At 43.7% G+C, this 13,415-nt stretch overlaps 1 protein-coding gene across 1 annotated transcript in view; it reads left to right on the top strand.

The window, feature by feature from the left end:
- Window positions 1-862: 862 nt before the first annotated feature.
- BTBD16 (BTB domain containing 16) overlaps window positions 863-13,415 on the top strand; it is a 28,259-nt gene continuing 15,706 nt past the window's right edge. The window contains exons 1-10 of the mRNA XM_081863730.1: window positions 863-1,152; window positions 1,912-1,978; window positions 4,051-4,210; window positions 7,089-7,206; window positions 8,129-8,205; window positions 8,309-8,452; window positions 8,787-8,909; window positions 9,520-9,634; window positions 10,888-10,957; window positions 11,861-11,991. Coding sequence (XP_081719856.1) covers window positions 1,034-1,152; window positions 1,912-1,978; window positions 4,051-4,210; window positions 7,089-7,206; window positions 8,129-8,205; window positions 8,309-8,452; window positions 8,787-8,909; window positions 9,520-9,634; window positions 10,888-10,957; window positions 11,861-11,991 — 1,124 coding nt within the window. The 5' untranslated portion in view covers window positions 863-1,033. The remainder of the gene's footprint in view (window positions 1,153-1,911; window positions 1,979-4,050; window positions 4,211-7,088; window positions 7,207-8,128; window positions 8,206-8,308; window positions 8,453-8,786; window positions 8,910-9,519; window positions 9,635-10,887; window positions 10,958-11,860; window positions 11,992-13,415) is intronic.

The raw sequence follows: 13,415 nt of genomic DNA, 5'->3' as shown, positions 1-13,415 counted from the left end.
GCTGGTACTTCAATGTGATGAACTTGTTCCAACAAAGGTCCGAGCTAGAAGGGACTGAATTCTCTCTGTAAGAAGTGCCCCATGCTCTGAAACAGGTACTCTGGCAAGTAGGACTATGAGACTGTAGTCCCTGGGGCAGACATCTAAGGAGGCTTGGTTGGCTGCTTGGATGCACATGCTTGCTGGGTCTAGAATTTAAGTTGGGAGATGCCACACTGTCCTGAACCCCTGGTCCACCTGGCAGCAAGTCAGTATATCAAGTCCCCAGTTCAGGGTCAATCCACGTGCCCAAAGTCCTGCAGATATCCTGGTGCATCCAAGCTGAGTTCCATCAACATGGACAGTTGAGTAGACCCAGCACCTCAGCTCTGCTGCCATTTTGTACTTTGCATGCTGATTGCAGCATCTGGGCTTCATGAGACCTGTGATCCTCACCTGTTCTGAGCCTATTCCAGCTGAGGAATCACACATCTTGCCTGCCTCAGCCTCCTGGAGTGCCCTGCCTGCTGCTCCCTACACCTCAGAGCCCACTGTGTTCATGGAGACAGGGGCCCCTCTGGCTCTGGTGATGGGTCCTATTGTTCTGGTTCCTGTGCACTGACCCCAAGCCCTCCATCATCCCATGAGTACTTCCTACATCAACTCCTCCTTCCCCAATCTCCAGCTTGCCCCAGTGTGTCCCAGTCCCAGCTACATCGTTTGCTGGGATTGTCTTCCTCCTCCCCTGCCAGTTCATGGCAACATACTTCCCTCTGAAAAGTATTTTTTTGCAGACACTTTCCCCTAGTTTTGATCCAGAAATGAAGATATCCTAGGCCCGTATTGTGATGCCACAGTCGTAATGAGATGACATAACAGTGTTCTGTATGTATGCAGACATTGCCACTTGTTGCTGCTTTTGAGGGCCTGAAGTCATGCTTTTTCTGGGAGAAAGGTGGAAGGGATATGGGAAGGAATTTATAAGCCTTCTTTCAGCAGCCCCTAATCATCTCTCACTGAGTCTTGACAGGAATCCAGAGCAGCATTCCTGAACATGGCCACAAAAATGACTCGCTACAAGCGTCTCCATGGGAAAACCCGACATTCCCTGGAATTGCTTCAGCTAACTTCTTTTGTTCCTGAAACACCTGCTTTAGATAATAAAGAACACCTGTAAGTAGTGGCTAACGTTTTGAGAGATGTATCTGAAGTGCTTTTTTTCTGGGGGTCCTCAAAGGTATGTGGTACTGGCACCTTCTTTTCTAGAAGAAAAGCACTGATTAAAAGTGTGGCGTTTACCATAAAAACATCATGGTGAGTACTGGCACCTATTTTTTCTAGAAGAAAAGCACTGCATATTTATAATGGGTGGTATTGCTGAATGGTGAAGGGAAATAGCTAAAGAGACCTCTTTTGCTTCTAGATTCCAGAACATGTGATGCATTCTAGAAGGGATGGGCTGTGTTCTAAAAGGAAGTGGGGCGACAGCATGTCATTGGCTACTGCTGTTTACTCAGATTATGATTGTTTTATTTTACTAGATTTATTAGTCACTAGTTATCTAACTGTCATTTAAAAACAAAAACAAAAAATACACCAATACACCAATAAAAATTCATATAAAACATTAACATTCTCGTACAAACACCTACAATTCATGCCCACAGAAAACTATGCCACCATTGCCATAAAAGCCAAAGGAAGTTTGGGCAGCACACTACTAGTTACCGCTACCAAAAACTAAGATATACTGCAAGTTGGGAAAAGAAAAGGAAGGGAAATGGTGACTTAGTTTTTTTCTATATACACATGAAAGAAAAGAATCAGACTCCTCCTTGAAAAAGGGACAATGTGACATTAGGAACATTTTAGTTTTGTCTTTGTGCTCTTCCTGAATGCATACAAAATTGATGCTGTCTTTTTCACCTCCAGTTACCTGCTCTCAGCTCCCTATGTGTCTCTGGGAGGACTCTCACCAAATGAGAAGGAGATAGCTAAGGTAGGTGTGTGGGTGTTTATGATAGCTTTGGATGACTAAGACTTCGAGAGCAGAACAAAGCTGCTGGCTAGCCAATCTAAGCTACTGGTTTAACTTACTTTACAGGTCTGTGTATTGTAAAATCATGGACTTTGGCTTACAACTCTAATGAAACACAGATAATCGTAGTCTTGCTAGAGCATACTACAGACAATACTTCGGGTTCATCATCACCTCCCAGGTTCTTTGCCGGGCTGGCTCAAGACATTTTGCTGCATGAGGCAGAGTGGCAAATGGTGCCACATCCTTCTTCCAAGTCACAGCGCAGAGCCAGCCAAGTTATTATGATATTTAAGGCAGAGAATCCCACAGTGTTCTCTACCCCCAGTTCCCACCAGTAGCATAGCATCTCTTCCTCCCCTATGTTCATTTGAGATTTTCCTGACATGCTTTTGGCTTCCTCCACTGCTTCCTTCAGGTTCCTGTTTCTTAATCCACGGTCTTCTTCCCACTTGTCACTGTGTGACTGTGCTTCTCATCTTTCCTTCCACCCAGCTGCTCACAGCCTCTACTGATCTGAAGTCCTCTGTAAAGTTTGACCTGGTCAAATTGGTCTTTCAGTTCCTCTCACACCGACTGTTGTGTGGGGTAATCATATTTTATACATGACCTTTCACCTTTAGAAATGAGAATGTTTATTAACATTCTGCAACTTCACATAAAAGTCATTCCATTGGTGGGCTGATGTAAACACAGACTGCATATGGGAGATACAGTGCTAACCTTTGAGGAGATACCAGATTATAATTTCTGAAGAAAACCCCCAATTGATAGCCATTTCAGCTGACTGACGGATCAAAATCTGGCAGTTTGAGGAGTGCATTGCATGGTGAGGTTTGTTTGTTTTTTTTTGGTGTGTGTGGGGGGGGGGGAACGTTGAAATGGCAACACCACAAGGACAATAAATTATGCTGCAGCAGATAAAAAGATGGACTGAAGACAGGTTTGTGATACTTCTTGTCCCTACCCCAAATTTTCATCAAAAAATCCATGTAGAACTTCACCAGCTCAATGGTGGGTGGATGAGGTATTTGGGGGCCTTCTTGGTTTGATTTTAAAAGAAAGAAAGAGACCAATATAATATTAATTCTACAAAGCAGAGGTGTGCTTGTTGATATCACCTGGGAAATTGTACAAGTCCCATTGAAACTCTTTTAGCTCCCTTCAAAACTCTTCCACTCTCAGGGAGAATTCTCAAATTGCTTTGGGCAATATTTTGGTGTCAAATTTAGGTGAAAGGTGTACTTTTTAAAATGATCACTTACTGAAGTATAGACAGCAGCTTGATTTGATACCTCTTTCAGCTGTGTGGGCTCTCAGCCTGGATACTACTAGTAATTCATCTCATTCTTCCTATTCCTCTAATGTATCTACTCCTTCAAGCCCAAATGAAGGTGATTATAGTGGTACCTTGGGTTACAAACACCTCAGGTTACAAACACATTGGGTTACAGACTCCACTAACCCGGAAATAGTACCTCGGGTTTTACCTCAGGATGAGGACAGAAATTGCATGGTGGCGGCACGGTGGCTGCGGGAGGCCCCATTAGTTAAAGTGGTACCTCAGGTTAAGAACAGTTTCAGGTTAAGAACAGACCTCCAGAACGAATTAAGTTTGTAACCAGAGGTACCACTGTATTTTCTTGACAGTTCGTCTAGGGAGAAAGGAATGTATAGCCTTATAGCATAATTATAGCCTTACAAACCAACAGGACACGAGGGCAACCTACACACTCACACCATTGAGCTATTTATTCACATTATACCTTTTATGAGGCATGGGGAAATTATTACTGCATTTGGATCCCACCCTTTCTCCAAGGAGCTCAAGATGGCATTCATAGTTTTCCCTTTCCTCATTTACCGGTAATCCCCACAACAACTCTCTGAGGCAGGTTAGGCTGAGAGGCAGCGACCAGTTCAAGGCCACCAGCTGAGCTTCAGGTATAAGTGGGGATTTGAACCCTGGTCTCCTGGGTTCTAGTCTAACACTCTAACCATCTACACCACAGACATTCATGTCTTTGTTTAAGGTTGCAGGACCTTTGAAAAATCGTTCTTTCCGCAAGCAAGCCGGGCTCACCAATCGCTGGCAATTTCCATTCAGCCCAAGTTGTGACCTCCTGGGAATTTCACAAGCGAATAAGGCCACCCGGGTTGGTCTCAATGAGACCTTGATGAGAATGATATCAGGTATGGTCATAACTGAGAACATTGACTAACTGTTTGATTGGAAACCCTCTCTTTCTGCTTCTGCTGGGTGACTGTGAAAGCTTTTGAGCTTCTTGGTAAGGTTGAAAATAGGGCACTGCTGCCCATAGAAAAGTAAAGGTAATTCCACAGTGTGTCAGTTTCTAGAATCAAGATTGTTTTAAATCTACCTGTATTCTACAAGTCTGTAGCATTAATCTCTTGAGCAGTCTGATTGGAATTAGCACTTCCAAACTCTTCCACTAGAGAGCGATTATGCATCTGTAAGAACTTGACTGAACAAGCCCTGTATCTTTAAGTATACAAATGTAAAGAGAAGCACATTTTATTATTCTGTTAATCATCTCTCTCTCTCTCTCTTTCTTAATTGATATACATTGAAGTCTACTGTTGAAGTCTACTGCATTGGCATACCCAGACAGACACGTATTCTATATGTATGTGTGTACACATAAATTATATGTATTTGGGTGAGGTTCAGATTTTGACATCTTATTCCCAGGTCCATTTTGGAATGGGCCCAAATCCTCTGTAATTTGCAGAAATATGAAATTCCACTATTGCTGCTATGACATTCTCTGGAGTATGAAGCCTTCTTTGCTGCCTATCTCTGACCTGGATGGCTTTCTCCATAATTCTTTGCATGCTATTGCAGCTCTCACTAGAACATCCAATCCCTGCAGTTGCATTCCTTGAAAGCCTCTCTGTCATCACCCTAATTTGTGTGAAATGTGGAGCAGGCAGGGAGGCCCTGGGAGTCTCATCTACTCAGGACTCAGTTCCTGGTCCAGAACAAATACCAGGGACTGGGATTAGAGGAAAGGTTCCACCTAATGCGATAGACAGGTCATGTTGAAGAAACTACCCAGGAAAGACTCAAAGGCTGAGTACACACCAAACCTTTATTCACATTCAAAATGCATTGCCCCTCCAAATAATAATAATAATAATAATAATAATAATAATAATAATAATACAGTGGTACCTTGGGTTACATACGCTTCAGGTTACATACACTTCAGGTTACAAACTCCACTAACCCAGAAATAGTACCTCGTGTTAAGAACTTTGCTTCAGGATGAGAACAGAAATCGTGTGGCAGCGGTGCGGCAGCAGCGGGAGGCCCCATTAGCTAAAGTGGTGCTTCAGGTTAAGAACGGACCTCCGGAACGAATTAAGTATGTAACCAGAGGTACCACTGTAATAATAATTCATTATTTATACCCCACCCAACTGGCTGGGTTTCCCTAGCCACTCTAGAGCCAGTGTGGTGTAGTGGTTAAGAGCGGTAGTCTTGTAATCTGGGGAACCGGGTTTGAGTCTCCGCTCCTCCACATGCAGCTGCTGGGTGACCTTGGGCTAGTCACACTTCTTTGAAGTCTCTCAGCCCCACTTACCTCACAGAGTGTTTGTTGTGGGGGAGGAAGGGAAAGGAGAATGTTAGCCGCTTTGAGACTCCTGAAGGGGAGTGAAAGGCGGGATATCAAATCCAAACTCTTCTTCTTCTCTTCTTGGGTGGCTCCCAACAGAATATTAAGAACACAATATAACATCAAACATTAAAAACTTTCCTAAACAGGGCTGCCTTCAGCTGTCTTCTAAAAGTCAGATAGTTGTTTATTTCCTTGACATCTGATAATGACACCATGTGATTGGCAAGTCACTGCCCCTGCCCACCTGTCCAATTTGGCTCGACCAATACTAATAAAAAGCCCCTGGAACCAAAAAGATTCTCCACCCCTTTTATAAAGCATTGCCTATCCATTCAGGATCGCATCTCACCAAATACCAGTTTCATCCCTAAGTGCTTTTGCGTGGCTATAATGTGCTCGTGAACTACAATAATGCCTCTTGCTTCCCTGGATGAAGAGGTGGGTGGGTGTATCTAGACATCGCTGACCTTTCTGTGTGTGGAATGTAGCTTACTGCACAAAAGTAAGTCATAGCTGTTGCTCCACCTCAACTTGCAATCACTTTTTGTATCTGCTCCTGCCCCCGAGTGGCATGTGGCCTTTGGAAAGTTCTTGGTGTGGGAGTGCAGCCCTTGAGCTGAAAGAGATTCCCTTCCTCTGATGTGCACTTACATGTTAGATTGCTCTAGGATCTCTAAAGATGGAAATGTCAAATATAGAAATATTATATATCTTACTATATAATAAAATTGTAAGGAGCTCGGCGGACACGTGAGCTGAACCTGGATGACAGAAGAGCAGGCAGGTGGCCCAGGCAGGCAGGTAGGCCCTTCCAACTCAACAATCCTACAATAGATTCCTAAACTCCAAGCATGTCAAGCAGTTGCTTTACCTTTCCTTTTCTATACATGAAATTTTTGTATTAATGGGTGACATCCTATGATATTTGCTTACCTGCAGAAATCCACTTGTGCAACAGGACTTCCCATTTTTCTTCTTCGCCCAACCCCAGCCCTACACCCTGTTCCCAAGGGTCTCCCAATTCTGCAAAGCAGATTTTTGGGAGTTCTGCAGGGGGAGTAGAATAAGAAGTCTCATCATTCAATTTGTACTAAACTGGACTCCACCCTGTTTATTTAAATATGTGTTAACCATGTTTTGTCAAACTATTTCAGGATGGTATACAAAAGTGTGAATTGAAATACACACATACAATATATAGACACAGTTTTAAACCAGCAAATAACTATGATAAAAGCCAAAACCCAAACGACAGAAGACAAAACTAGAAGAAACACAAATAATCTTCGATGTGAAAACACTAGAATGCCTGGGCAATAGGAAGGAAGGTCTCTACCTGGTGCTATAATATGAACCATTTGATACTTGCTTTCCATGGGCAAAAATACATAGCATTTTTGTTTTGTTTTGTTTCTTTAATCCTCCAGCTGACACCCCCATGTCTGTGAGTGCAGAACGAGAGGACCAGAAGGAAAATGGAGACTTTCAGAATGCGTATGATTTGAAGCATTTGCCAAGCACTCCAAAGCACAAGCATAGACCCAGGTAACTGCCAAATGCTCCTGACATATTGAAACTTGGTAAACGGCCTTCAAAGTGGAATTTCCCCATTCTGTCAACCACCTGCATCTCCGCTGTAAACAAATAAATGGTGTGCATGCATGCATGTGTTCTGGAACTTCCCCACCCCTCCACAGGCCCAACAGACACCATCTGCCCTGTGGGAAGGAAGAGGAAAGAGAGGAAGACAGGCAGAGGCAGCACCCGGGGCTGCTCCATTCAACTTTTCCCTCTCCCACTAGTCAGGGTCATCTGCCTTCTGTGGGACTGGTTGTTTTGTTTTGTTTTGTTTTGTGAGCGTACGAGACTTGGTGTAGCTGTTGAGTTTCATCAATGTCGTTGGCTGCTTTGAGGTCTCAAGTTTAAAAGCAGAATATAAAGCTACTAAATAAATAAATGTCCTGTCCCACCCCCCGATACAACAGCACCAGCAAGAGCCAATGAAGTCTCATCAAGGGTGTACCAGTGGGAGCACTGATTTGGTTCTGCTGATCTGCCAACTTCTCAATTATCTCCCTCTTCTCCCCACAAGAAAGTGGCAGTGACTCAACTGCCAGGGGGCTATGTTTGTAGTGCCTCCCTCTGCTACCTCATCCAGTACATTTCAACTTACAGCAGCGGTAGCCCAAGTGGTGCCCTTCAGATGTTGTGGACTACAATTCCCATCAGCCCCAGCCAGCATGGCCAATGGTCAGGGAAAGTGGGAGCTGTTGTCTGCAACATCTGGAAGGCGTACCAACATCTGGAAGCCTTTTTCAGTGGAAAGAAAACATTCCTTTCAAATTCACTGAAACATGTCGATTAGCTGGCATTTTGTAACCACAGATGCAACCATTTGATATGCATGAAAACGGAACAATTCTAAGTGACTTAAATCTTGGCTTCTTGTTTCTCTTTCTCCATTGAGGGTTTCATCCCTGCACAGAACTCCAAATGAGAGCCTGTTTTCTTACACGCAAAAGATCACAGAAGGCATGGAGGCAGGTGGGTAGCACTGCTTGAGGCCCACAGGCTGCTGGAAGTGGCCTGTCGTCTCCACAGAAGCAGCTCCAGTTTCACCAATCTGTCTCTCTCTCCCCGCCCTCAGATGTAACCCTGGAGTGCTTGGGCTTCCAATGGGAACTTCATCGCATGTACTTCTTCAAATCTCAGGTCCTCTCACAGCTTCTTGCTGCGGCTGTTCAGAAATGCGACTTACAAATAACAGAAAGCAAGCCCCAAGTCGAAAAAGGTACTGGAAGCCATTCCAGAGATGTGTTTATTCAGCCATTCGATCGATCGAGCCCGACATATAAGTCACATCTTTTTTGTGTGTGTTTGTTTAAAATATGTTTAGGCCGCTTTTCTGGGCAAATGCCTGTCCAAAGTGGCTTCCAATCCAGAACAACAAACGATAAAAAGACCATGACTACAAAAATTTAAAACTGAAAACTACCACTCAGCAGCACTCCCCCTCCCTTTTTCTGTTAGAAAAACTGAGGTGGAAAGAACATAATTATGCTTATTGTGTCTTTCATGACATAAATCCCATACTAGTCTTCCTTCATTTCTCATGCTTTTGGCAGAAACCAGATGTTATAAGCAGCGTCTCTTGAATAGGCACAAAAGCAAAGAACTCAAACAGAAGAAAACGATGCCTAGAGTCACAATTGCATTGGAGGTTAATGATCCAGATGTCACTCGATTTGGTAATCTGTTTTTACTTTCGATATGGACACTAGCTACAGATAAAAACAATATAGGTTGGCCATTTTCGGTAGGTGTTAAGATTTTGCCCTGAAAGGCTACGTGAGGAGCTGAGGAAATAGGTGAGGAGTCTCATTAGGGCACCTGCAGGAGTGGCTCAGGATACCTTTTGCTGACTGAGAAGGAGGACAAGCTGGTGCCCTGCTCCTTTCCACATTGGCTCCATTGAAAGCTTGAAGACTGGTGACAGATCAACATCCTCCACCATGCTGGAAAGTAGCAGGCTACTTTAGGGGGTGGGGAAGGTCACAGCTCTGTGGTCCAACAGAGGGGACAGGACAGAGGGCTCACGAGAAATGGCTGGCCACTTCTGCCAATACCTAAACTTGTTTGGTATTACACTGCTGTTTACAGTTATATACACTGAACAGCTTGCCTGTTATAGGGAGAGGGGGCAGGCCCACAGGTAATGCTAAGTCCATAGCACAGTATTGCCATTTCACTGTATGGGAATTCAGATGAGGGGACAAGAGGGAAGCATTGCCCTGCGCCTTTAAGGCTTGATGAATTTACTGATGTCTTTATTTGCATCTCCTGTTGATGTGAATGAAGCCTTTGCTGTTGCGCTCAAGAATTTATACAACTCTGAACTCGAAGTGAATGAAGAAGATGTTCTGGGAGTCCTGGCTACTGCAGAGGTATTACAGTTCCCTAGCCTGTTCCAGAAGTAAGTAGACATTGGTGCACCATCCTGTCATTGGCTTTAGCTGTGGGGACTGGGTTGTATAACAGTACAAAACACTGGCCTCCCTCCCTCATGACTTGGTTCTGTGAAATGTCGGTTTTTGTCAAGCATCTGGTGTTGTGCATCTGGAAGTCATGTACAAAGAAACATTTGCGCAACTCAGCTGTAGGTCTCCCTACCAACTGTTTGCATAGACATTTGCTGCTCTGCAGAGCATTGTGGCACTAGTCACATTGCACAAATAAATCAGTCGAGCAGGACCTCTGGCCATTATTAGTGACTCCGGTGATGTAACAGTGTTTTGCACCTCTCTGTAGCCCAAGTTCAAAGCCAACGTTATAGCATTTCTTCTTGGCAGAATTTTCTGTGTCTCTTGGCATGACCATCCTAAATTAGGCATTATTAGAGTGAGAGAATGGTAGAAAAATGTCCTCCTGTCACCCGGCAAAAGCACAAGTTGACGCCCTGAGCCTGCCAAGAGATGTGGAATGAATCATCTGGGTTGTTGTTTTACTGGAAGAGTCGCCTATATTTTTAAAACTGCCTTTAAAAAAAAAAAAAGAGTTCTGACTGAGCTTGACATGCAAGTCTTGGCAAAGACCATTTTATCTCAGTAGCTGATGAAATCAACATATTTTTAGGACACAGTCATATTTCTTTTTCATACCCATATAGACATATCCACATAATTTGAGCATAGAATTTGAGCATAGAATTTTCTTACAATACCCAAACGCATAGCAGACAGGCAAACAACTTTCCAAAATGCATAGCAGAGTATCTGGAAGTAAGGAGTGTTGCCTAGGAATCACAAGATCATATACTGAATTTCACAGAATGATTTTTAATTTTGCTTCATTTTTTGTGTGTTTTTATTTATTTGCAAGTCATATTGGTACCAACCCTCCGATTGTTTTAAATATAGGTCACATCCATTTTGGACTTCTGGGGACAAACATTGCTCTTCATCAAGGGCTTTGCCATATAAATAATTAAATTGTTTGGTGATTGGCCATATAAATATTTATTTTAAGATGGTCCTTTCCTACAGCACTACTGTTGGGAAAGATGCTGCTGTTTGAACTAGGTTGGGTTGGGTTGGGGGCAGAACCCAGGTGTGGTAGCAATGATATTGCTGAAGCGTTGCCCAGGAGATTGGTGAATTGCTCTCCTGCTTCTTTTTTCTCTATTTCTTCTCCCCTTATGCTCACAACTCTCTCTTCCTTCCTCCCAAGGTGTGTGCAGGTTATGAGAAGAAGCATTTGCCCAGCCAGTGTCTGCAGCTATTATTCCGCTGGCTGCAAGGTGAGCTGTAAACCTGATGGATTTGCATTTAACTGAGCCTGGTGAATGTTCATGGACCCTCCTGTTGCTGACATTTGCACCTCTGCCATTTTCTAGAGCCCTCTGTGCAGGGCTTGTCGTTTCTCTGTAGCAACTGGGCTTCTGTTTTCTTGATCTCATTCCCTCACCCTCTGATTGCCTCTTGGGGGGGCGGGGCGGTGTCCAGACAACTTGCTTCTATGCATGCATGGAGGTTTGATAGGACACTATTTGCCACACACATTCACTTCGACCTCTGACCATGCCCACTGAGAGCTCCATGTTCAGTGTTCATGTAAAAGGAGGCTACATGTTTGCACTGACTGTGTAGCCACTGGGGACACAATCTCTCTCTCCTCCCTCCCAGGTGCGTGGGCTGTGGGTGTCTGAATACCCCTTTAGCGGCGCAGGAAGGAAGTTCTTAAAGAAATATGGCCTGTCTCCAAGACAGAAGGTGGTAATCTTCTGCAGAACAGTGACAGAGGAACAAAACCGGATTTGCCATTGAGTGCAGACTCAGCAGGAAAATAAGAATTTAGGATGAGACTGCTGGATCAGGCCAAAGCTCACCCAATCCAGCAATCTGTTCTTCTCACAGTGGTCATCCAGATCCCTAGGGAAGCCTCCAAGCGGAACTGGACTGTAAAAACACCCTCCGTACTTGAGATTCCCAGCAAATGGCATTGCCCCTGACAGCAGCAAATCTGTACAATATGTGACTTAATCGTATTCACACTATACATTTTAGGTGTGCACTTAAAATCCAATATTTTTCGTGCTTTTAGTTTCAATCTGCATATGATGTCTCCATTTCCAGTTTCCACCACAAGATGGTCCCAGAGTTCAGAATTTCTTTGACACTTTTCTCCCCTCCCTTGAAATCAGTATCAGCAGCCCACCTTGATCACCGAATGTGAAAGATGGATAGAGGTGAACCTTGTTGCACAGCTTGGCTCTCAGATTCACCTGCGGCAGCTGCCCCTGGAACTACTGCAGAAAGTGATCAGATCTTCAAGGTCAGAGGGACGTGCTATACTTTGTTCTATAAAAGAAGGTTTTGTGCAGGCAAATCAGAACGAAGGCTTAATAAACAGGTCTTTGAAGGATTCTGTTGTCTAGGAAGCTACAGGAAGTGGGATCACAAGTCAGTTGGGTTCTTTTCATTGATGAAAATGGAGAGCAGGAGTTCTGAGGAGGGCAAATGGATACAATGCTTTCATAGCAATTCAGTATATATCGGGAATAGATATGGTCCTGCCAATATATATTCTGCAGCTCTGCCTTCTGCCAGATATTATATACATCATAGGCATTAGTGTTTTGGGGCTTTATGTAATACTATTCATATATTTATAACCCTCCTCCCTTTCAGATAAAAAAAATCTATGTGGCTTTCACATTAAAATAATATAATAATATGCACACATTGCAACAAGAGTTATAAAACAGCAGATAAAGCAGCATAAAACTCCCTCTCTCCTCAAAAAAAATAATCCAGGAGAAATCAAAAGGTCCCCATTCAGCAGTGAAAATATAGCAGCCCATTTATAAATCTGAACCTCCCTGGATAGGCCATTTGATAGGCTAAGTGCCACTGTGAATAAGCCTCTCTGTGTCTTGGCTCTGGATGAGGAATTTGAACTCCCAGTTCTGGAACTCCCATCCAATAGCTTTAATGGATAAAACAGGTTGGGACATAGGCAAGGCACAGGTTATAAGGTGCAGCAGGTACATAAGAGGTATAAGCATGTGGCTAAGTGCAAGCTAAGACATTGATCCAACAAGCTCCCTGCACCTTCTTTTTGAAGAGTAGGGCAGGCACAACTCAAAGTGCAACAAGTGGTTGGCATCTTGGGACTGGACAAGGAAATGGGCACTCATTTGAGTGGGCTGGGTCTGCGAGGTTTGTTCATGTTGGTGTCGGCGTCTCTCTTGTCTTTGGAGACGGAGGTGGTGCTGGCACTGGCTGGGCCTCCAGTTTACTCTCGGTCACCTCCACAGAAAGGGGAGGAAAGGGTTAAACCTCCCATCCACATAAATATCTGCTGATAGATATAATTGGTTAATATTTTTGACTGTCCACCATCATTTCTTAAGAGGTCTATAAACAGTCATTCTCCTAATCTTCCCAAGCAATATGTTGGAAAGGTCCAGGTGCTAAGCTATGTGCTGTGAAGGACTGTTCGCTTTTCAAAATCTCAGATTTGATGGATGCTATTTCCTCATTCATTTTGGTAAGCAGGAATGATCAGGTGCAACCTTTGTTTGGAGAAGGAACTTTTAGTACAGAGGGAACATGCCCATCAGATGAAGGCTATTGACTCTTGTGAGCAAAGGATTTAGCAGACATGACGGTTGGTTTTCTTTGGATTCTGCCACTCCACAAGTTGTTTTTAAAATGAAACCTAATATTGACTTGACCAGAAGTTCTCTGTTTTAT

Source organism: Podarcis erhardii, assembly GCF_964252035.2.
Source record: "Podarcis erhardii genome assembly, chromosome: 5".
NCBI classification, from domain to species: Eukaryota; Metazoa; Chordata; class Lepidosauria; order Squamata; family Lacertidae; genus Podarcis; species Podarcis erhardii.
The sequence above is the reverse complement of the archived record's forward strand: the minus strand, read 5'-3'. Positions and strand labels throughout refer to the sequence as shown.